We start from the raw sequence: 25630 nt of genomic DNA on the forward strand, positions 1-25630 counted from the left end.
CGGTGGCGATGAGCGACATTGTGGAGAAGACGCTGACGGCGCTGCCGGGACTCTTCCTGCAGAACCAGCCGGCTGGAGGGCCCGCGGCAGCCAAGGCATCCTTCTCCTCGCGGCTGGGCGGCTTAATCCGCGGCATCACCGCGCTCACCTCCAAACACGTAGGTGCCCGCCGGACCCGGAGCTCTGGGGCGTCGGGGCGAGGCCCTGGCCGGGAGGCGAGACTCCGGTGCCTCCGGAGCGGGCCCCCGGTGGGGCTTAGGGGCTGCCTGAGTGTCGGTCCTTCCTTCTGTCTAGAAGCTTCACTTTCCTGCCGGGACTGACAGCGGGGAGGCCGGGTTTCCACAGTTGGCCTTGACAGTGACTCATTGTGATCTGGGGCAAATCTCTTTAACCTCTGACCCTCCATGTGTTTTCGCAGCATTAAAGTGGAAAAGTACCGATACTTATGTCATAGGTTCTTTTGAGGATATTATTTAGTTACCTTCAGGTATTATTTTAATTACCTTCTACAAAGTTTCTTTAGCTACTCAGTTTCTTTCTCTTCCCCAGTCCCTTCAACTGCTAGATGTCACATACCTGAGCAGATATCCTGCCATCTGAGCCTGCTGTTGAATATCTTTGGGGGAGCTTGAGGTTCTAAGGTTAGACCAACGAGTTGGGCAAAGAAAAAGCATAGCTTTTAAAATGTAAAATTTGCTGAGTGAGTCTCAGCCTCAGATGAGTTTTGAGAATGAGCAGTTACAAACAGAAGTTATTGTTTCCACAGGTAGTTGCACGGATTGTGTAAGATACTGATTTAAAGCTTCAAGGAGTTTATATCTTAAAAAGATCATATGTATGTCATAATTTGTACAGCAGATATTTACGGAGTAAGGTTATGTGTTCGGCACTGAGGAAAACAGAGTAAAACACATTCTCTTCTCTCAAGGAATTGGTCATCCATTTTGGGTTTAAGTGTGGCTACAAGGTATCAGAAGTGCCGAGAGAGATGAAAAGACAGAGAAAAAACAAAATATTCTGAGGATTTAAAAAAACTTTTTAAAGTTGAAATAAAATGATGCTATACTAGAGATGGTCTGCTTTACATTACAAAATTGTTATTTGGGACTTAGTATTGTTTTAACCTGTTTTTCTGTTACTTTTTATGAGATACTGAATTAAATTTTTAAAAAATTTATTTTGGGGGCCAATTTTTAAGTGCTTAAGGAGGTAAAATACAGTGCACACAGTAGAAGTGACCACACTGGGGTGTGTGTGTGTGATAGGAAGTGAGGCAAAGGATATAGTTTAAGAGGGAAAGTCCTGTTTCTGTTTCTGCCTTCTTACCCTATTTCTCTAGTCCATGAAGACTTTTTACTTTTAAGGGGAAGGTGTGAGACTCTTTATCTTGGGCCAATACGTGGAGAATTTTTTTCTATGCTCTCTCCACCTTTAATTTTTTTAAACAATATTCTGCTAAACAGTCGTTTAAGGGGAGAGTAACTGAGTGAAGAAGAGGAATGGTGGGTTAGCCTGGAAATATTTATTCTCTCCAGGGATGATTCTGAAGGCTGGAGAAATGATTTTAGGAGGATATTAAGCACATAATATTTATAACTCTCCTTTAAAATAATGTTTCTTTTCTATTGAAAGTATTATGTTATAGTTTTTTCCTTTAAAAATACTGTTACAGTTTTAAAGATAGTTATTCAAGCATTTAAATATTTTCACTTTTTCAGGAAGAAGAGAAATTAATCCAGCAGGAATTGAGTAATCTGAAAGCAACTGTTTCTGCTCCTACTACAACACTGGTAAGTTTGCATAGTCAGTGCCAACCCATTTGAATTTGAAATCTGATTCACTGTGGACTCAGTAGTGGAATGTAACTGATCAGTGGTCAAAATCAGTTATTGATGGTAGCAAGACAGACATTAATGATAATTTTTTATTATTGACTAGTTGGACCAGAATAAGACTTCCTTGACAATTTCATATCAGGGCCAGCTTGATGATAATTACGTAAACGTGGCAATACTCTTGCCCCCCCCCCCCCTGCTGATCTTATTGTTTTAATTGTTTTAATGTTGTGTCATTTAACATAATATTTTCAGACCTGAATTTTACTATTACATGTTTTGGATACGTTGGCTGACAAGGTGGGATAATTGTTTTATTGCTGTGAAACTGAGTATATTGTAAGCAGCTAAATTAAGACCTGGTTGTTGGTTCCTAAACTTGGTTCCATATAATTTGACTTCTAAAACAATATTTATTCAGCAACTATTTAGTGGACACTATATGCAGGCCACTGTGGTGCTATCCCAACATAGTTAGATTAAGACCCAGTTTATTTTTTTAATGAGATTTTTTTCCAAGCAACGCTTGTTCAGCAAATATTTAGTGAGTGTCTTCTGTGTGGAAGTCACTATAGGAATGTTTCCTTTTACCTCCAATAAAAATATCAGGGTGATCATTTTGCATGAGTACATGATCATGTTTGTGAATAACACTTGTAAACTCTGAGAGAATGTATATATTTCCTTTTGTGTCCATAATAATATGTGGACAAATAAAACTCAAAGCATAATCTGGTATACATAATCTTGTATATGTACATATGTATAAGCACGTTTGTGTGTATAGATGTGTGTGAGTGTCTGTGTGTCTGTATAAAATTATCATGCCTTATGGTACTTGATAAACATGTTAAACAGAAATTGTTTCTCTTTGTTAGATTTCCATTTTCTACAATTGGCATCACTGTACAGTTTTTATTGCTACAGGTTGTAAACCTGTGTTGGGCAAAACTAAGATAATTAGGTAGAAGTTAGGGAGCCAGAGTTTAGAAGGAGGATTTTATAATAATTATGGCTATCCAGTTCTGGGCATACCTTACAGAGTAGTTTGTCCCTGAGCGATCATGTAGAGGTTGGATGACAGTTTGTTAGAGAAGTTGTAAAGAGAATTCCTGCATTGGGGAATGCACTTTGTTCTCTAAAAATAAGAGAATAATAACATACACAATATAATTTTACTTAAAGTTCATAGTGACTTTTGAAAAACTCTGAAATAGTTACTAACGTAGCATTGAAAAGTAATGGCTTAAATTGACACTTTCACTCCTAATTGATGTAGAAGCCTTTGGTGAGGGACTTCTAGTATCTTCTAAGTTAGTTTCCTCAATATTTGGTAGTCTTAATTAATGTTTAATGAATTAACTTTTATTGCTTTAAGCACAAGTGACCTGAATTAAATCTCATTCCCCTAAGATTTTCTTATGATTTCTCTTTGAACTCCTCATATTACACACAAACACACACAGACACACACACACACACACACACACACATGCACATGGAATATTAAACATTATTATCGTTACTTTAAAATATTTATTTTACTGTTTCTTAAGCATTTTGTGATGTAATCCTGTAATATGCTAACCCTAATTAATTTTTAGGTATTAAAATAGTCTGAGCTTTGAGCTTTTCTTTATTTTGAAAAATTTTATTTATATATTTTATTTCTGAAAAATTTTCTATAAAATTTTGAGAATGCAAATATTATCATTCTAATAAAACAAATTTATAGAATCGCTTAAAAATTTTCAGCTTGCATTGCAAATGTTGAAAGACCCCATTAAAAATTAAGTATTATTGGAATTTCTATACCATTAATGAAATCATGCCCCTCAGTTTGTAATAATCATGAGAGTTATTCAGAGTGCCTATGCCTGTAAAGCAAACTATTATATTAGTATAGTAATTCTGAAGAAAGTCCAGGTGCAATTTGATTTTTAAGTATGAAAAATATTTTCATTGTAGAAATTATTACCAACTTATGGGAATTTTATGGATGTTTTCATTTGACAAAGTATATTAAAATGAGGTGGTGCATTTTAGAAGCCAAGTAATATTACCATGGTTTTTTTGGTCTGAGGACCACATGACCATAGTCACATTTTATATTAGGGGTACATAGAATTAGACATAGTTACAGTTCATTTATTTTATGGTATTGCCACTGACAAAATATTGAAATAATCTTCTGAAATTAATACTGTTGGTAATTAAGATTGGGAGGAACTTTTATTTATAAAGTCTGATATTGGGTGATTAATTTATAATATATACATTATCTTTTCATTTTCAAGATTAAAGGATTTCCATGTTGAATAATTAGAACATAATAAAAAAATCAAAACATTTATTTATACAGTTACTGGATATTTTACTTTTCAGAAAATGATGAAGGAATGTATGGTGAGACTTATATATTGTGAAATGCTTGGATATGACGCTTCCTTTGGCTATATACATGCAATCAAGTTAGCCCAACAAGGAAACCTCTTAGAAAAAAGAGTAGGTATGTATGTGTTTAAGACTTTCATACTTGAATGTTGTCCTTAAAGTTCCAACTACTATATAAAATGAATGATGGTAGGAATATAGTATATTTTTAGGACACCACATTATAATTTCCAAGGCTTTACAGGATAACACTTCAGAAACTCAAAGCCCGTAAATGAAATCAGTTTACCTGATTCATAACATTTTGGAGTTACAGAGAATATTAAGAATTGCTTGGTCTGAGATGTTGGTTAGATGATGTTTGTCAAAACTCATTGAACTGTACACTTAAGATGGGTGAATTTTCTTGTACGTAAATTATACCTCAATTAACTTTCATTGGAGGCATGAACCATGTGTTGTACTCATATAGTCAGGCAGAAGAATGATCATGGAAACCTGTTTTCCTGCTCTATGAGACCTCGAGGGGGAGAATTTGCTGTTCTGTTTCATTTAAGAGTTCCGAAATGAAACCGCCTTGGACCCTGTTTAAATATAGCACAGTTAGAGTTTAGTTAGACTTAGCTTTGGTCCTGCCATTTTTGTTTTGGATTCCTTTGGCATGAAGGTGGGCCTTTGTCCTGCTCTCTCTTGTTGCTTTTCTTTCTTTTTTTTTTGATGGCTGGCTGGTGTGGGGATCCAAACCCTTGACCTTGGTGCTATCAAAAAAATGTTTCTTGATAGAATAAAACTGGATTTGACTAGAATAACTTAAAATATCCTGTTCTCAGTTTCACAAATGTTAGCCACGGATTAGAGGTACCTTTTCAAAAATTTTGTCTCTGTAGTCAACCTTTAGGGCTACTAGGAAAAATTCTTTCAGGGACTTAAATCTTCTATTCGTAAAGGTTCAGTTTTATATCAGAATCCCAAGAAGAAGCTTTATATTAGAATAGTATAGGGGTGGAACATGTTCTTTATTCAAAGCAGTTGATAATGTCATATTGTCAGGGACTAGCATTCTTTACGAATTATATTGATGGTGTTGTCAGATGATGGGGTAGGGGTGGGAAGATGTCTTGGTAAAGATTTTGAGTCTGTAAGTACATAACATTCCACTTGTTGAACCTCACTCCTCCCAAAATACTCTTCTATCTTCTAGATTTATTGTACTCTTTCCTCCAAGTAGAATGTCTTCTGGTATCCTGTTTCTCCATTTCAATATTCCAAATCAAGTTTTAACTCTTCTGTGATCACTCAGGTGGCTCTTACTGTCTGTTACTTTATGATGTTTTTCTTTTCATATATTAATGTCTTAGCTCTCAAACTAATTCTAAGATTCCTGAAGGTAGAACTTTTTTTGTTGTTGTTAATAATGTAGTCTTTATTAGTAATTTGCTTTTCTTAAAACTTTTATTTCTCTTAAAACATTATATAAAAATGGGATTTTATTCTACTAATGTTTTATTTTAGATAGACTTGTAAAGCCCTTCTAGTCATATTCGTTGTGTTTAGTTGTCACTCCAAACCTTGAAAATTTACTTCAATCAGAGTTTTCATATGTCTAAAGTTTTTCTAATGATGTTGCTCTTTTAGCTTCTAAAAGGTTGTATTTGGAATGTTTTTTTCTTCTTCTGTTTTGTTTTCTTTCCTAAGAAGGAAAAGATCAAAAAGGAACTTTCAACCATTGTTGAGCATTTTGGGAAAAGTGATAACCTACTTCATCCTTTTCTTTTGTAAGGAGAAGCATGTTAGATGTGAATACATTTGGAAATGATCAAAATTCAGCCATGGGAGTGATGGCAGATTCCAGGCAAAAGTCTGGTATTTCTTTTCCTCCTTCCCATCTTATCTTTTCTTTTCATTTCCTTGCTTTTCCACTTCTCCTCCCTCACTATATTTTTTCTTTGTAATGCCTCCCTTCAGGATTGAGCCATTTTCTTTTATCCCCTTTATATATTTACTCACAGCAGTTGAGAAAACATCGAAACCCCTCTCAGAGATATCTATTTTGTTAAGGACTCTAAGACAGATATGAAGAAATTAACCTTCAATAGTGAAATTTTGCCTTGAGTAGGAAAGATATTTATGAGCAGAAAGTCTTCTTAGGGAATGTTTATCAAATTTATTCAGTATTCATGGAACAGACATGATGGGTGTCTACTGTATGCCAGGTGCTGCAGTTAAACATACAGATGGATAACTTACATTGCTCTCATTTTGAGGCAGGAAGGGGGACAGAGACAAAAATAGAAATTTACTAGTTGAAATATAATATTATTGCTTTCATTGGAGGCATGAACCATGTGTTGTACTCATATAGTCAGGCAGAAGAATGATCATGGAAACCTGTTTTCCTGCTCTATGAGACCTCGAGGGGGAGAATTTGCTGTTCTGTTTCATTTAAGAGTTCCGAAATGAAACCGCCTTGGACCCTGTTTAAATATAGCACAGTTAGAGTTTAGTTAGACTTAGCTTTGGTCCTGCCATTTTTGTTTTGGATTCCTTTGGCATGAAGGTGGGCCTTTGTCCTGCTCTCTCTTGTTGCTTGGCTGGCTTCCATGTTAGCATAGGCAAGAAATTTTGAAAACAATAAGTAGTCAATAAATATTGGATAGTTGGTGGTATAATTATTTTGTGCAATTGTCGTTACATCCTGCTTCTTAGATTATTATATGTAATTTAAAATTTTTCAATTTTATTTTTTAAATATGTAAAGCATTACATGGCTCAAAGGTTATGACCTTATAAAAGGGTATAATCAGAAAAGGCTCAGTTTCATCTCTATTTCCACTGCTCAGTTTGCCCCTTACCTCCACAGGTAACTATTTTCATTAGTTTCTGATTAATTTTTGCTTTTTTTTTGAAAAAGCAAGCAAAAGTATGTATGTATACTTAAATTCACTCTTATACAAGGGTCAGTGTATTATATACACTATCTCTTACATAAAAGATAGCATACTACATAGATTACACCTTGTTTTGATGTCTATACTTTTATACAATTGTATCATTTTCATCGGGTGAATGTATCATAGTTTTTTCAACCAGATCCCTATTGGTGGACATATGGATTGTTTTTGATATTTGCTCTTATAAATAATGTTGCAGTGAATAACATGTGCTATTTCATAATTATGGAAGGTTACCTTAAAGGAGACCTCAGAGTCATTTTTATTGGGATTCATGATCTTCCTTAGGAAAATATTTTCTTGCCACCTGTAGAGACATTTATTGGCTGGCATCAGATATTCTTAATATGTACTGTTGAGTGAAAGTTGTTTCGTTGTTGTTGTTTGGGTTTTTTTGGTGGCTGGCCAGCGTGGGGATTTTGTACTCTTGACCCTGGCGTAATCAAACCACAGTCTTTTAAGGGAGCTAACTGGCCAGCCCTAGAAATTGTTTTTTTAAGATAGCATTTAAGCCTTCTACATGTCTTCATTCTGGTACTATTGCCTCATTTACTCTCCTAAGATCTAAGGCCAACTTTGATGCTTTCTCTGATGGAAAATGCCCTCTTATTTTTTGTATGAATATTGTTGAATAAATAAATTTCAGTACCCATCCAGTCAGGCATTATGTTAAGTGCTTTATCTTGTGAGATAGTATTTATCTTAATTAAATTAATTAATTACAGTTATTTATTTATTTATTTTTAGTGGCTGGCCAGTATAGGGATCTGAACCCTTGACCTTGGTGTTATAGCATCATGCTGTAACCAACTGAGCTGACTGATCAGCCCTTTATCTTTGTTTTAGAGATGAGAAAGCTGAGGCTCAGAAAGGTCATGTCACTTGTCTAAGGTCATATGGGTAATAAATGGTAGAGCCAGAATATGAACCCAAATTTCTCTGAGTCAAAGCCTGTATTTAATCCTATATCCTACTCTTAGTCATATCAAATATGCTTTATAATCATAGTTGTTATTTTTTGTTTCCTAAAAATTTTTTTCATTTTTTGAATCACAAAATATCTTTTCCCCTGTTTTCTGATTGTCAAAACAATTAGGATATTCTTTGTAACAGATAGAATTAAGATTTCATTGAGATGGTGTTTGGATTAGTTTGGTGATGTGGTTATGGGTGATATCTTAGCTAGACAGGTGAGTGAGTTCTCAGCAATCTGATAAGACTTCATCTCTGCTTTAAATGCTCTCTGGGGTTTTCCTGTTGTCTTTCTTGGCCCTGGTTAGATTTTTTTTTTCCTCTCTCATAATTGTATGGATGTGGTTATGGGTGATATCTTAGCTAGACAGGTGAGTGAGTTCTCAGCAATCTGATAAGATTTCATCTCTGCTTTAAATGCTCTCTGGGGTTTTCCTGTTGTCTTTCTTGGCCCTGGTTAGATTTTTTTTTTCCTCTCTCATAATTGTATGAGTAATAACTCTGCTCCTTGGCCTTCAGTGAAGATGTTGCAGTTTGTCATGGTGCTACTTATCAGTTGTGAGAATAGGAAGTTTCTGTTTTCCCATGTTCCACAACAGACATTGACAGTACGGATGCTGGGTGATGATGGGCATAGTTAACATTAGAGTCCTTCATGAAAGGGCTGAAAGGATTGAGAAGAATGAAAAACAGTGAGGATGGTAGTCAGGGAACAGGGCCTCAAGGTAGACTGTGGAGAGTCAGTATAGCACAGGGGTTTATGATATGGAGTGACTCGACTGTCTGGGTTTGAGTCCTGGCTCTACCATGTAATAGCTGTAGACCTTGGAAAATTACTCTTTTGGGGTTTCATTATCATATCAGGAAAATAATAATACGTACTTCATGGAATTATAGTTAAGAGAGGTAAGGCTTGACCCATAGAAACTGTCTAATATTAGTTATTATCAAAATGAGGGGTGACAGAGAAAATGGCATGGAGCATCTAGATTCCATGTATATATAAATTTGTCATGATATAAATGTATTTCCTCAACCCTAAGATGTACTTTTTTAATGTTTTAATATTTCTGAAATAAAAATGCTTATTTAAGCCAATGAGTACATTTAATGTGGTAGAAAGTGTTTCTTTCCTCAACAAATGTTATTCATTAAATAGTGTCTTCAAATTGAGAAAATAAGGTTGTATATGTAACTTTAATATATGATTTACATCATATGGGTTGGTATTAGATAGCTTGTTCAATAATACAAATAGCCAGTAACTCACTATTAATTGTAGTAACTGTTAGTTTTTGAATAATCATATGTTTGGCTATAAGGTGGAGAATGTTTTGACTGATAATGTGGAGATTTGCACAGAAGATAGAAGGTATATCTTCTTAATGTCATTCACAAGACTCTAAGTTGATACACATAGCCTCTTTTCTATTTCAGGTTTATCCTATGAATATATAATTCTGAAAAGATTTCAGGATGAAAAGCACTTGAAATCTTCCTTACTGAAGTTTTTTAACCTCATATTTTGCAATTAGTTTTTATGTTTATGTGTAACTGGTATCATTGACACTTAAAACGTGGAATGTGTTATTGCTTTAACTTCTTGGTAAACGTTTATTTTTGATAGGTAATAATGAGAGTTTTCCCCTCAATTTTTATAGGTTATTTGGCAGTTTCTTTATTTCTACATGAAAATCATGAACTGTTGCTTCTCCTTGTGAATACAGTTGTAAAGGTACCGTAGCGTATGTTGGTTAATATGAAGTCTTAAATTATTCAAATGATTCCTGTTAGCATCTGAAATTTCTCCTCAGTCCTATTGAATTAGCAATTTTGGAAGAATGGGCTTAGAAAGATCTTTTAGATCAGTTTCTCCAACTGTAAAATGGGGATAAATAATAGAACTTACAGAGTTGTGAGGATTAAATGAAATACTATGTGAAGTAAAAGCTGCTGCTGCTGCTGGTATTTCATTTTCAAATGCACAGTTAGAAATTATAACAGATCACCAGGCTCTTAGTCAGTGCGATTTCAATACTATTTTCTGTTCTAAAGGGATATAGATATAAATGGAATAATTGAGGTCTTTAAAATTTACAAAGTCATTTTAGAGGGAAGTAATTGGGCATCTGAAATATACTGATCTTAAAAACATTATTATTGTTTTTTTTTTTTTTTTGGTGCTGGCCAGCGTAGGGATTGAACCTTGAACTTTGGTGGTGTCAGCACCATACTCTAACCAACTGAGCTAGCTGGCCAGCCAGCGCCACCGCGCTCCCAAGCGGCGCACTGTAGCAGTGCGCCACCGGGCCGGCCCAATTTTTTCCAAACTTTCAAAAACATATTTTCAGGTTTTATTAGGATGATTTATAAATCATGTGCATATATAAGTATATATGAACGTATTCATTTTATTGTATATATTCTAGAATTACTTCCTTTTGGACTTCCACTCATATTATTGTTAACAAGAAAAATTTACAAAATTATTTTGTTATTCGTTTAAAAAAGTTTTAAAGGCTTTAATAAAGAAGACTCCTTTGCCCCAATCAGAACAGAAATCCAGTTTCCTTTCGTATCAGTTGCTTTTTGGCTTTATCTATCTATTGATTCAGTTAAAACAAATGAAAAATAGGGATATTACTATAAAATATGGTGTAAGTCTGAATGTACAAATTTACTATAAAGTTAGTAAAAAATTGCTAAATATATAGGATCATTACAGTGTTGAGTTAGCCATCGCTAGTTTCAAAATTTACGTTGGATGTTTTCTTTGCTTAATAATTACTCCAGGACTTACAGAGCACAAACCTGGTAGAAGTATGTATGGCACTTACTATTGTCAGCCAGATTTTTCCTCGAGAAATGATTCCAGCTGTTCTTCCATTAATAGAAGATAAACTTCAACATTCTAAGTAAGTAAATTCTTTTGGGATAGTCATCCATTTCAAAACAAAAAATGATACTGAAAATTTATTATAACTTTAACTTAATACTACTAGGATAGAGAATATTCTTTAACTGCCAGATATAGTGAAACAAACCCCAATAGGATCATCTTTATTTTTAAGTGAGTGTAGAAAAATGTTAGGTGGCTTTCTAACATTAGACTGAGAGACAGTGAGGTTTAGTGTCAGGAATCCTTGGCCTTCCTGCTAATTCTACCACTAATGAGCAGTGCTCCTGTTTTTCCCTTGACTGCATGGGGTTGGTTGAAGCTCCTTAGTTTTCACAAAGTTGTTTTGAGGATAAAATGAAATAATGGAAAACATATGGAAATGGTTCAAGTGCTGTGAATGCAAAGCTTTAGTGTATTGGGAAGATGCTTTTCCCATATACCACAGTGAAATTCTATTTTACAGCAGAACATATCCACATAAACAGAATGTATCCAAATAAACTTGTAGTATTTTACTAATCTTCTCTTGTAAGATTCCTTAATTCTCTCCTTACTGGTTTGACTTACTTTTTTATCATATGTGGAATTATTTTGTTTTTGACCATGTCCCTTAACCTTATAATCTTTGAAGTTAGGGAAAACTTTGCAATCATTTTCCTTTTTCCTTTGTGATCCTTTTATACATACATTCTTGATAAAGATTTTTTTCTTACTCATACAGCATTTCTTTATTTCATATGCTTCTTTAAGTCAGTACTTTTAATGTTCTAAGATTGTAAAATGTCTTTTAGCTTGTATTCTTTAAGAAATCTTAGACCATGAATCTTCCAGCTAAAATGATTTTTACTAAGAACTATAGAACAACGTCGCATGTTTTTCAGACCTTTTAAAATGTTTTGTGTGTCAAGTCTGTGATTAGAACAAAGGATGGCTATAGATAATGAATTATTAGAAATAAAATAGTAGCTTTTCTTAGGTATTTATAGGTTGATGTGATTATAGCAGTAGAATATTTTTACATATTTTTTTCTTACCAGCATTCTTTTGTGGGGACCATACTTACTGACCCTTTGTATGAAATCCTTCTGAGAATTGAAAGGCCCCTTTTCAAGTTTTTCCTTCTTGCTTCCCATTTAGTCTAATTTCAAATCCTGTCTAGAGTTTAGGCTTTTTGAAACACTGCTTTTATGCTTATGGTCATACCCAAATCCATGCTATGGAGCTAAAGAATATGGGACAGAATTACAGGTAAGCCAGTAGATGTCACAAAGAAGATGTGAGACAAGGCTTGAACTCAACTTTTGAACCCTTGACTATATTTCAGCATACCAACTCCAGAACCTGAATCCAGGTCTCTTGATGTCTTATGTTAGTACTACCACTTAGGGCCAGGCCTAGGAGTTCCTGAGCCTGTTAAGAGTTTATATTCTTTTTCTTCCTCTTATTTTCTTACCCTCTGAATTAATATTGGTTAACACCTGATGGCAATACGTTGGGATGTAGTTTGTAGTCACCATAGTACTAATACTAATGGCAAATCTGTTGGTAATCTGCTTTTCTTTTTATGTGGAAGGAATTTTCCATCATGGTATAGTTTGCCTATGAAGATAGAGTTGTTTATTAATGGAATTTAGCAGAAGCAGGATGTTCATTTGTTAGGAGGTCGTCCTAACAAAAGGTATTCTTGAGTGGAATACTGAGGTTTGCATTGAATAATCTCAGTTTTGAGATTCTATGATTTTAGATACCGGAAATATGTCTTAAGGAACCCTAAAAGTAAATACTTCACTTTTGTGATGTTTGCTGTTGTAAGTACTGCCAGCATAGTCTACAAATATGAGATACGTAGAAATAGGTATGAGAGAGAACAACGAGGAATACACTTCTTTGGAAACTACATCATGAACAGAGGATAGCATCTCTATTTTCGCTTCTGTGTGCTAGATATTATCTGCTACAAATGAAGTGCAAAAGTAGTATATACTTTTCCTTTTTATTATCATGAGGTTTTTGAAACAGATGAACTGGGCAAGGAGAGGAGTAACCTCTTTTTACTCCATGTGTGTTCTCCTGTACTCCCCCACCCCCAAAGTATTTGGAATATGCTTGCCCATGATATAAAAAAAGAAATATTAAAAGCTGTTACTTCAAGAGTAAGAATGTTAAAGAGATTTTAATATTAACAAAGAGGCTGTTTAATATTACTAGTTGAAATTATATATTACCAATTTAAACTTACCGTTGACTCTTCCCATTAGACATAATCCATATTTCTAGAGATACGGCTTTTAAAAATGGAATTAGAAATTTGTTTATCTTGTTCCTTTCTGATTTCAAAAATAATAAATGCTTGTTACAAGAAAAATCCATAACTAGATAAATATTTAGCACAGCAGTTAAACTCTCTTGAGATCTTACCTTCCAGAGATAATCACTTTTTAGTTTGGTGTGTTAGAATAAAGAAAATAATAACTGTATCATTCTCCCTCTCTTTTTAGATTAAGATAATAGCTGATATTTTGAAATCATGTGGCCCATAATCTCTTCAAACTGAATGCCTGACAGTTCAGATCATCCTGTTTAGATTTCATTTTTTATTTTTAGGGAGATTATACGAAGAAAAGCTGTTCTGGCATTGTACAAATTCCATCTCATTGCTCCAAATCAAGTACAACATATCCACATTAAGTTTCGGAAAGCACTTTGTGACAGAGATGTTGGGGTCATGGCTGCTTCCTTGCACATATACGTTAGGATGATTAAGGTAAGTTCATGTTACTAAAGAAATATGAAAAAATGGTAGCTACGGAAGGTGGTTTAAATTTTCAGATTTGTGGTTTTTCAAGCAATGATTCTCTTTTCTACATCTTCATTGGATGCATAACAGATTGAGAGAAATGAGGAGTGCTGGTGGTGGTAGTGCAAAGTATAGACTTAATTGTTGACTTCTATGCATTGATACTGTGTCAGATGAGGAAAGAGGGTCAAATGGTATGCTAAAAAAATTTCTCTAAATGGTGATGCTGGGTATTGCCTAAAACCCATTGTGTCCAAAAGTATATATTTGTGAGAGATTTCGTGAGCATCTGCTGTAACAAAATGGAATATGCTATGGAATTCATTTAAAATTATGAAACCAAAGCTTGTCTTCTCTTTTATGCATTGTGTTCCAAAGTAGTATGATACACATAGATACTCAATATTAAATCTTACTTTCCTCTAATATTTACTAAAATTTGAAAGAGCTATTATTTTCTTCCCCCAAATTTGCCCTTGATACATAATAACAATTACAATGAAGAATCTAATGTTCATTTTAAGGAGTATGTATTTAATTTCCCCCGTCCAAGAGATTAGTGAGATAGATAATCAAGGCACACTCATTCAGAAACAAATATTTTTTAAAACTGTGTGGTTAATTAATTTTCAATCGACTGGCTCACTAATTTTGGGCATTTTGAATGTTTAAGTAGTCTTGGCTGTGCTCTTCCACCCAGCATGAATTTCACTCATTTACATGAGAAGTCTTTTGCAAACAGAGTTCAGAGATTGCAAACTGGCCTTGATTTTCATCCAAGGTAGAGGTATTACTGCCCTTTTTCAGTATGCCAATTCTTTTTACTTTTTACTTTAATTGCTGGTATTGGCTGTTAAGGATTCTATCTAAGATGTAATTATAAGAACTATTGAAATGTGATTAAACTTTGTGTTGGGAAAACTAGGGAGTGGTGGAAGCTTTTCTGGGGATGATTCAACTTTGGATCAGGTAGCCAGAGGAGTTTCATCCTGGAAGGAGTTGTACATAGTAGAGCACTGTTTCATTAAATGTGGACATAGATGTCTAAGTGAGCGTGTGTTAAGTTAGGTTCTATATAGCATTTCAAGCAGGTCTATATTATATTTAATAAGTTTATTGTTGGAGTTGTACATAGTAGAGCACTGTTTCATTAAATGTGGACATAGATGTCTAAGTGAGCGTGTATTAAGTTAGGTTCTATATAGCATTTCAAGCAGGTCTATATTATATTTAATAAGTTTATTGTTGGTATTATTTTTAAACTCTTTAAACATTTAATTCTTCAGCATTAATACACACAAATGCTATTGGGGGTGGGATGGGGAAGGGTGAGTTACTGCTTCCTTTGGGATCAGAGTTACAGCAGTGTTACTTGTATATTATATCGATTTTATTTACTGATCTAGGCAGCCAGAGGATGGAAGGATATACAATGTGGAGTAAACATATTCATACCAGGGTGAGGAATGCTGGGAAGACATTATTATTAACAGAAAGTTTTTGTTTTGTTTTGTTTTGTTTTGGGGGGGGTTGTAGGAGAATTCATCTGGATACAAAGACTTGACTGGGAGTTTTGTAACAATTTTGAAGCAAGTAGTTGGAGGAAAGCTCCCGGTAGATTTCAATTACCACAGTGTGCCAGCACCCTGGTTACAAATTCAGCTCTTGAGAATACTAGGACTTCTAGGAAAAGATGATCAAAGGTAAACTATTGTAAGTTAATTTACTTAATGACCCCCATACCATATGATACCTTTAGGCTTTAGTCACCTAGAGGTGTCATGCTAAGCCAGATTTTTCCAATACTTAATTGTTTTAATAGTGATGAGTTAGCCCCTGTTAGAAGTACATTAATTCTTTCAAGTTGCTGGGATAATCCTAGCTCTATCTTTTTATCCATGTCCTACTCATTGTGAAAGATATCTTTGAAGCTCCATCTACTCTGTGAAGCATTCTTTTTTTTCATGTCCGGCAACGGATCGCAACCCTCAGTGTCACGCCCGTACTGGACCGGGACCGGCAACGGGATCGCAACCCTCGGCGTTGCCCCCGCTCCTCGCTCAGCCAGTGAGCGGCCGGTCTGTATGTGGGATCCGAACCCTTGGCGGGAGCGCTGCCACGCTTCCCAAGCGGCGCACTGCAGCAGTGTGCCACCGGGCCGGCCCTGAAGCATTCTTAATTGTTCTGTTTTAGGGGTCTGGAGACTTTTTCTGCAAAGGGCCAAATAATAAATATTTTAGGCTTTGTGGACCATTATGTTGTCTTTGCAACTATTCATCTCTGCTATTGCAGTGTGAAAGCAGCCACAGACAGTACACAAATAAGCGTGGCTGTGTTCCAAAGACACTTTTCATGAACATTAAAACCTGAATTTCATATAATCTCCACATCATGAAATATTGTTCTTTTGATTTTTTTCCAACCCTTTAAAAATGTAAAAAGAACTTCTAAGATCAAAGCCATACAAAAACAGCCACCTGGCCAGATTAGGCCTGTGGGCTATAATTTGACAGCCCTTGCTCTGGTTGGATGTGCGTGCTTTACCTTCTTAATTCAGTTATCTGAATTACTCTTTTAGCCAATAACTTATATTAAACTTTTTATAGGTATCTTTGCAACTATATATAGTTTTTGTGACTTTTGTTTGCCATACTTTTTCAAACCTACAAACTTTTAAAGTTTCAAGAATATTACAAGGAGCTCCCTTATGCCCTGTACCTAGGTTCATCAGTTATTTGCATTTGCTTTATCATTCTCAATCTCTCTCTGTGTGTGCATATGCATGTGCCCATACACACTATTTTTATTTTTATTTTTATTTATTTATTTATTTATTTTTTAAAAAAGATGACCGGTAAGGGGATCTCAACCCTTGGCTTGGTGTTGTCAGCACCATGCTCAGCCAGTGAGCAAACCGGCCATCCCTATATAGGATCCGAACCTGCGGCCTTGGTGTTATCAGCACCGCACTCTACCGAGTGAGCCACGGGCTGGCCCTCACACTATTTTTATTAAAAAATTTTTTTCTGAACTGTTTGAGAACAAGTTTTTTTTCATTGTTGACTTTTTAAAATTTATTTTTCACTGTAACATAGTTGATTGTACATATCTGTGGGGTACAGAGCTGAATATCAATAACTGTGCAATATGTGTTGCGCAGATAGGGATAATTAGTATTCAGCATTATACAGTGTAAGCATTTTTTGAGCAAGTTTAGATTTTAATTCCCTTTAGAGTGAGGACCTTGGCTTGAGTCTCTGATATGTTTCTGTCTGAAGAAAATATTTGCTAATCAATGTTCTGACTTTATGGATATGGTTCCCTTTTATGCAGTAGGGTTCATATGTATTTTAATTCTTTAGCCTAGCTTTACAAAGGGACCATCCTTTAGGCTGTTGGTCTTAGAAATGCCTTGTCAGCTTCCTGTCAGAATCCATCTGCCTGTGAACTCCTGATCAGCGCTAGTTAGGCTGTATCACTCTTGGTGTTACTGTTACTCTTTTCTGTGTTTGTGAATCTCAACCCCTGATTGAGAACACACACATTAGAAATATTTGTCCTAATTTTATTTTATACAAGAGGTCTTTACAAAATTCATAGAAAGATTTGTATTATCTTTTAATTCCATTTTTCCATGAACTTTTTGAAGTACTCTTGTGTATCTTATTTTATATATATTATATATATATACATATTTATGTATTTTATGTAACTCCAGCCTATCCTAACATGGAGCTCTAGGAGTTCCTGGAATTATTTTAAAACCGCTAATATGAAATTATTTGTCTGAAAAGATGTAATGCCGTTATGTATTGTCAGGAAGTAACTTTGGAGGCATTTATTGAACTTATTTACTAAAATCATTAACTCATTATCTTCTTTTCTTCTTTCCTTCATGGATGAATTTGGAGAAATACTTCAGAGATGACTAAGATAATCCTTACTTTCAAAGAGCTAGTTGAATAGCAAAAAAAAAAAAAGCTCAATTAAATGAATAAAGAGTGGAACTCTTTTTATAATGTTGTAGAACATTACAATGTTTTCTTCTTTCTTGTTCCAACTCTAATGGGATTTTATGTTGACATAAATCTTATATTTTGTAGGACATGATTAGCTCAATGTGACAAAGTAAAAAGATTGTTATTTTATAACAGGATTCTATTTATTTATTTGTTTTGTTTTGGCGGCTGGCTGGTATGGGGATCTGAACTCTTGACCTTGGTGTTATAATACCATGCTGCAACCAACTGAACTAACTGGCTAGCCTCTCTAACAGGATTCTAGAGTATTTAATTGAAAGAATCAATTTACTGATAAAGTCTTTTATATTTATGGTCTTTAAATATCTATTATTTCAATATTTTCTTGTGTTTTATAGCATTATGCTTCTTAGGTTATTAACATTTAGCTCTGTCGAGTCCACAAATGTTTCCATATTTTATGTGGTTAATTATGACTCTTATGCCAGACACTGGCTTTTAAAAATTGAGAAACTAGACTATAATCTAGGTGTAGTATTACTAAATTTTAGGGGGGTAAGGTTTGGTAATGTTTGCTGTATGGTTATTTTTTGTGGAAGAAATGCTTACACAATAAAATGAGGGATTTTAGAATATGGTTCTGGATTATCATTATTGTATGTTTATACTTTAGTCAAGACAGAATGAAATCACATGCACTTAAAACTGAATTTTCTAGCTGTATATTTGGGGGGAAAAAAGGAAAAATCTTCTGAAAAAGATGTAACATACATGATACCTAATTTATACAGACCCAGGTTATTTTGCTATTTTTGTTTGTTTTACAGCAAAGTTTCTCTGCAAGCCCACTGAGTGTGTCCTTTGTTGCTGGCATTTTTTTCCGTTAGCATGTTTTGAATTTGTAAAACATACAAAAATACCAGCTGAGAAGTCATAGTTTTCACATTGGCCTCGGAGAGAACTTTTTTCTTGTAGGCCTGAAGGCAGAGTGCTAGGGCTTTATAAACACTGCATTTCTTTTTTATTTTTTTCAAACACTATCTACCTTAACCCAATTACTGTTACTTTAATCCGTGACCATAAGGACATATGAGAGGTACAAACCTGTTAATTTCACAAAATATATTCCTTTATATTTAACATAAATGTAAGTTAAAATTTTCTTGCTGAAGAACCTAGTTGCTACTTAGGGAAAGACTAGTATTTGAATACTTTTTGAAAACTATTTGGTTAAAATACAGCTAATATACTCTCTGGAATAATCTGGATATGTGAGGCATTACTGTAGTAACCCAAAATAGGTAGAAATATTTTGTTGCAGAGAAAATTCTAAAAGATAGTGTGTTCAGTCAAACAAAAACCTGGTTTGTAAGCTAGGCACAGGTGAGAAAAGAGTTGATTGATTTATGTGTATCATCATTGGCTAACTAGTCAACTTTGATAAAGCAGGAAGTTCTGCTCATGGAAAAAAGAGAAATGAAATGTTTAAGAAGTGAAATTTGTATAACTTCACTGTAAAATGAATTTCTTTCACTTCTCTTCTGTAGATCCTCAGTTTTAAAGAGAGAGAAGTTTGAAAAACTATGTTTTATTGGGTTAGAATACTATAATTCTACTGCAAATAAAATATCTTTTAAACAGGACAAGTGAATTAATGTATGATGTTCTTGATGAATCCTTACGAAGAGCCGAGTTAAATCACAATGTCACATATGGTAGGTAACGTGTAAATTCCGCTCTAATGACTAATGGTATTTTTTAGTATTGCAGCTAAATCTGTGTTAGAATATTATAAATTCCAATACAGTTTTATACATTAATTTTAAGGTGGTTCTTTGGGTTATTATTTTTTCAAAATGTTGACCTAAATTCATTATTAAAATTGTCTCTTTGTCGGAAACATTTATCAATTATCTAATTTACTGTGAAGATCACTCAGTAGGTCAGTTCCAAATTAGGTGAAAGTTCATATTTGAAGACAGTTCTTAAATAAATCAATCAACTAGTCATCAAATATTTATTAAATTTCTGTTATTTGTCAGGCTCTGTGCAAGGTGCTTGGAATACAGCTGTGAATAAAACAGTATTATTGTGGGGCTTACTGACTAGATGGGCTGGAAAGGGACAGGTATTGTTAATTTTACAAAAGAGAATTACAGGGTGCTGTGGGAGAATATAGCAGCTAGTTTTTGGTGATGGGGAGAACAAGGAAGGTTTTCCTGAGAAAGTGATATTTAAGAAAGCATTTTAAGAATGAATAACATATAGATAGGAGTATATAGATGTAGAAGAATAATGTATTTTGTGAACAGACAATAAACTATTTGTTATATACAATTTTAAAAAGTTAGTGATAGGAAACAAGAGTAAGTTGGGGGAGGAGGGTAGAAAACTGAGAAGGTTATCAAAAAAACTTCCAATTTTAACAGCCAGAGAGAGGAACTATTCTTTTTTGACTGGTCTGAGAAAGCTCAGTGAAGAAATTGAGATTTTTGGAGCTATTTAAAAGATGGAAGTAAAACAGTTTGAATTTTGCATGCTTTGGAGAAGAGCAATAGACATTGAGAGATATAACACAAATGAGAAGTCATTTCTTAATCTGGTAAAATAACACAAAGTAGAGGATGAAGAACATTACTTGTTCTTTCAGACAATGGTAAACTGTGGGTCTTTAAGAACACTGGCTGTAGAAGTGAAGGGTGGACTGAAGGACAGAAATTGAACTAGTTTAAGTGAAATAAAAAGTGCCCGACAAAGACACAATAGGAATAAGGGGAAAGGATTGCATGCGTGAGACTAGTACGGGAAAAATAATGCACATAGTAGAGAATTGGGATAGTAAAACTTTGAAGAGTAGATTTATGTTTTGCATGTCTAAGTGCTAGTTAAGGCAGTAAGAGTGCTTTATTCATTTGGTCTACCAGTATTTAATGTCCATGAAATGAAAATTTGACTCTTTGTTTTAAACTGGGTACGTATTGAGGAAAGTGTTGGCTGACTTATGTATTCCTCTGAGCTAAATGTGGGAGATAAAAGGAAGAATGAGGTAGATACTGGCCCTGTCCTTATGAGTGTATAGTGTAATGAACAGTTATTATCTAGGTTCTTGCTATTCAGTTGAGAATAGGGAGCCACAGATGAGAATGACCTTTATTGAGGTAGGTGGTTTGGCTAGGAACTGTCAGAAGATTCAAAAAAGTGTCGGTCTTGTCAGGAAGTAAAAGTAAGTTACAGTGTTTTGTTTGTGATATAATCAATGTCCAGGATAAGGGTTTGAAAGATTCTCAAGGAATTCTGTTTAAAAATCAGTTAAGAATCTGCTTTTTTTTTTTTCTTGCAGAAAGTTTTAAAAAAATAATTGACATTTCAGTTTTAATTTTTTATTTTTTTGAATAGGTAATATATGCACATGGTTCAAAATTCAAAAGGTACAAAAGGGTATACATTGAACAGTAAGTCTTCCTTCCACCCTTATCACTTACCACCCAGTTCCCTTTCCTAGAGATAACCACTGTTATCTGTTCCTTGTGATTTGGAGAATACTGTGTACCTGAGGAAATATTTTTTAATATTCTCCACTAGGACCATTCTTTTATTAAGATAGCTTGAACCAACACCAATAATTTGTTTCTTTGTAGATTGTTGGTCCTTGCCACAGAAATCTTATCATTTCTGTTGTTTTATTTCCTTTATTTAGCTTTTCATTGTTATGCTTTCTCCCCTATTTGCACTGATACAGTTTATAGCTTACATTAATTATATCAGTGGTAGGATATTCTCTAGTAATCCTAATATAAATATTTTATTGCTTTAAATTATAAATTGAATACAAATATTTTAAATATAAATAATTTATTGTGACTTAATTATAAGCTTCATAAGGGTAGGGACTGTGTCTGTTTTATTAACCAGCATATCCCAGTAGCTGGCACTGGGTTGATCAATGAATAATATGCTTTAATTGAATTAAAGGAAGAGAAAGTTATTTTATTTTATCAGTTATCTAATTAGGTTTCAGTCTTAATGTTTTTGAAACCATATTTTTATGAAAGTTCCATCATTATAACTTACCTTAGTGTTAAACCAAGAAATAAATTACATCAAAAACATTTATTGAGTATCTGCTATGTGCCAGGCATTGTATAAAGAGGTGTAGAGGATATGAAGAATTATAAGATGTAATCTTTGTCTTCAAAGAATATTATAAAATATAATGGAAAAGAGAGCTTACTCATGATAGCATAATATCAGTATAAGGCAGAATGCAAAGAAGTGTGAATATTAAGGGGTTCACAGGTGGTAGAGATCCTTGTGGGCCTGAGCGCACGAATAAGGATTTACTGATGTGATAGGACCTGGAAAGGCAGATAGGATTTAGATAGGCAGAAGGTAGGTTGATGGGGTTTCTAGGCAGAGGGAACATGGGAGAAGGTACAGAAGTGGGGATGTTTAAAACAGTTTCAGAGAACAGTGTCTCTACAGTCTGAGTGGATGATTTGTGGGGAGCAGTGGAAAGGCCACATTGTGAAGGTACTCTTATGGCAGCCAAATGAATTTGGATTTTATTCTGTATAAATTGAGAAGTTGGAAGATTTGGGGGCAGGGTATTGAGAAAATGAGAATGGCATCTTTTGTAAGCTATTAAATTGGGAGAATTATATAAAATAGAGTATAAGGGACAAAATCATCAAAAGTAGTAGAAGTACTTTTTCCTGTTTTTCCTACTAACTTTACCTAAAAACCCTGGATATTTGATAGCGTTTGGATGTGTTGTTACCGCCAAAACTCATCCTGAATGTGGCAGTGCTGGAAACTGATTGAGTCATGGGGGTGGATCCCTCATGAATGGATTAATGCTCTTCCTAGGTGGGGGGATTAATGAGTGAGTTCTCACTCTATTAGTTCCCGCGAGAGCTGGTTGTTTAAAAGACCCTGGCACCTCCTCTCTCTCTCTTGCTTCCTCTCACCACGTGATCTGCTTGTACCTGCTGGCTGCCTCCACTTTACACCATGAGTAGAAGCAGCCTGAGGCCCACACCAGATGCAGCTGTCCCAGAATTGTAAGCCAAATAAACCTCTGTTCTTTACAAATTACCCACTCTTATATGTTTCTGTTATAGCAACACAAATTGACTAATACAATATTGTATATAAGAAACATCAAACTCAAGAAGGTGGAGAAAAGAAGTCAGGCTGGTTAGAGACCTTGGGACACAAGGATGACATGGACATGGTGATGAGTACTGTGGGTTTACTTTTTGCCTTATATACCCCAGACTGGGGTATATACAATCTAGAAACACCAATAGGCACAGACAGAAATGCCTCAAGAGAAGCCCGCTGTCTCTAGCCAAACGACTAAGAAGAAAAGGGCAAACTAGCAAGACAGAAAACTTTTAGACAGTAACCCTTCTATTCTAGCCAAGCATCATACAGAAAAAATGGCAAACCTACTCCCACCAGCAAAGGTTAAGTGGAGAGCCAAGATTTCCACCCTTGCCAGGTATAATGATTTGCCCCAACCCCCCACTAGGGTGGTGGCAGAGAAGCCTGAGAGGAAAGCCAGAATTTTATCTCTGCCAGGCAATAAGGAAGGCGCCTCTCCCCTGAAGTGTCCATGGAGGTAATGTGGTAAGCCTGGATTTTACGTCCACTTGGAAGTAGGGAGGTACCCTTGCTGTGGTGGTGTTAGAGGAAACCTGCTGGAGAGTCAACTTTCACTACTCATCTGTGATAATGAGGCTGGCCACTCCCTCACAGTGTTAGAGGAGGCCACATAGGGAGCAGTAACAAGGTGCTCCTCCCTCTCCCAGGCAGGGTGGGTAGTATGAGCAGATATAGTACTCCCTCCTCCCCCACCAACACAGCAATAACCTGGAGCTGCCCACTCCTCTGTCAGAATGGGGTCAGTAGATACTTATTTAACTTATTTAAAGTGAAAGTTCAGTTCAGTCTGAAGGATAAGGTGTGAGAACTTCAAAATTTTGCTTGGGCATAATCCAACTCCGAATATCTGTGATAAAACTACAGTGTCATGAATGTTAGATCATTATTTTTAATATAATAAATTTTACTTGGTAAAAAAGTTCTATTTTGATTAGGACCTGGGTTGCTACTGAGAGTAGACATAATTCCATGTCATGTTTTTAAATTATAAAATATATGTAACATAAGATTTGCCATATTAACCATTTTTAAACATACAATTCTGTGGAATTAATTACATTCACAATGCTTTGCGACAGTCACCTCTGTCTATTTCCCAGACTTTTCGTCATCCAAAACATAAACCCTATTACCATTAAGCAGTAACTTCCCGTTCTTCCTTCCCCCAACCATGTTGTGTTTTTAAGTTTAGAAATATTCAGATGTGTTTTTATTTCAACCACTGTAGGAGGAGACAGCAGAGTAGGTGCTCTTTCAATTATGGACTTATACTCAGATTTTTATAGAGTTGGAGAATAAAGGGACTTAGCTCTAGGTGGGAAAATAATTTAAAATTCCATTAAATGCATTTTCAGTTCAATTATGCATAAGGAGACTAACAATAAGTACAGTTTTTGAGCTATTAATTTTTCCTATGTAGTGTCTGAGAAATCTTATAAGCATCTAAATACAAAAGTTCAGGTTTTAGATAGGCAGTGACAGCTTTTGTTAATAAAACAATTTGACAGCAAGAGAGTTCTGAATGGCATCATCATTTTTAATCTTACTTAGGACTATCATGATAGTTCGGGGTTCTGTAAACTTTTTCCAAAAAGGGGGCCAAATAATAAATACTTTAGGATTTGCAGGTCACATAGGTTTCTGTTGCATATTCTTTTTTGTTTTTTCTTTGTTTTGTTTCTTATAGCCGTTTAAAAATGTAAAAACCATTTTTAGTTCACTGGCTTACAAAAATAGGCTGAAGGCTGGATTTAGTTTCAGTTTGCCCATTCCTGCCTTAGTCTATGGGTTGTTTGACCAAGGCTTCTTTGCTTCGTTTGTTTAGTTCATGAAATCACAAAGGCAACTTTTTTCACAGCACAGGTAAAGCACAACATCTGAATATACAAAGAATCTTTAGGTTCAACTAACTGTAGTTTTTCCTTTAATTAAAGTTACTTCCCTTCTTAAAGAGAAATTTGTATTTCTTTTTTTTGTCTTTTTTTCTCTCTTATGGAAGAGGTTTATATAAGGCTTTTCCTACAAAACTTATCTGTGCATTGATAGGCAACATAGTGTACAAACATAGCTAGCTGAATATTCAGTATATATCTTGTGTGTAAAGAAACTCTCTGGTTGTTAATGTTTTAAGATTTTTTAAATAGAAAAGGAGTGATTCTACCAAGGACACTTGATGTGCTTAAACTTGTAGTAGAACTGTTTTTAAGTCTGCTGATTCTGTGCTTTACTGTATCTCTCTTCTGATACTGTGATTCCATAGCACATACAGGACTTAATGGTGTCTCAGTGATTCTTCACCATAGCAAAGCTCCAACTCCTTGACTCATGCTCTTTAAAAGAATTTGGAAAAAATTTTAGTGTCCACTTTGATCATGTATCATAGTTCTGCATCAGACTTTTGACTATATTGGAAAATCAAATTTGAATATTATCAAGATGTTCAATAGTTGTCCTATATGCTTTGAGGTTAGTTTTAAAGAAATAGCTTGAAGATATTTTAGTAGTGATCCTATCTTTGAAATAAATGCTAGATCATCCCAAAATGATTATATTGAAATATATTGTGTGAAACTACTTGAGAATAAACTGTTTTTTTTTTTTTTTTTTTTTTTTTTTTTTTTTTTTTTTTTTTCCGT

At 34.7% G+C, this 25630-nt stretch overlaps 1 protein-coding gene and 1 non-coding gene across 2 annotated transcripts in view; one reads left to right on the forward strand and one right to left on the reverse strand.

The window, feature by feature from the left end:
- Positions 1–8: 8 nt before the first annotated feature.
- Positions 9–25630, forward strand: part of AP4E1 (adaptor-related protein complex 4, epsilon 1 subunit) — a 64659-nt gene continuing 39037 nt past the window's right edge. Inside the window, exons 1-8 of the mRNA XM_008566917.1 lie at positions 9–158; positions 1719–1790; positions 4221–4344; positions 9814–9887; positions 10946–11067; positions 13656–13815; positions 15385–15551; positions 19470–19543. Of these exons, the coding sequence (XP_008565139.1) occupies positions 9–158; positions 1719–1790; positions 4221–4344; positions 9814–9887; positions 10946–11067; positions 13656–13815; positions 15385–15551; positions 19470–19543 (943 nt within the window). The remainder of the gene's footprint in view (positions 159–1718; positions 1791–4220; positions 4345–9813; positions 9888–10945; positions 11068–13655; positions 13816–15384; positions 15552–19469; positions 19544–25630) is intronic.
- TRNAV-GAC lies at positions 10337–10410 on the reverse strand. Its single transcript has one exon. It is a non-coding gene; the product is annotated as a tRNA-Val (tRNA).

The sequence above is a fragment of the Galeopterus variegatus genome, unplaced genomic scaffold, assembly GCF_000696425.1.
Source record: "Galeopterus variegatus unplaced genomic scaffold, G_variegatus-3.0.2 Scaffold276, whole genome shotgun sequence".
NCBI classification, from domain to species: domain Eukaryota; kingdom Metazoa; phylum Chordata; class Mammalia; order Dermoptera; family Cynocephalidae; genus Galeopterus; species Galeopterus variegatus.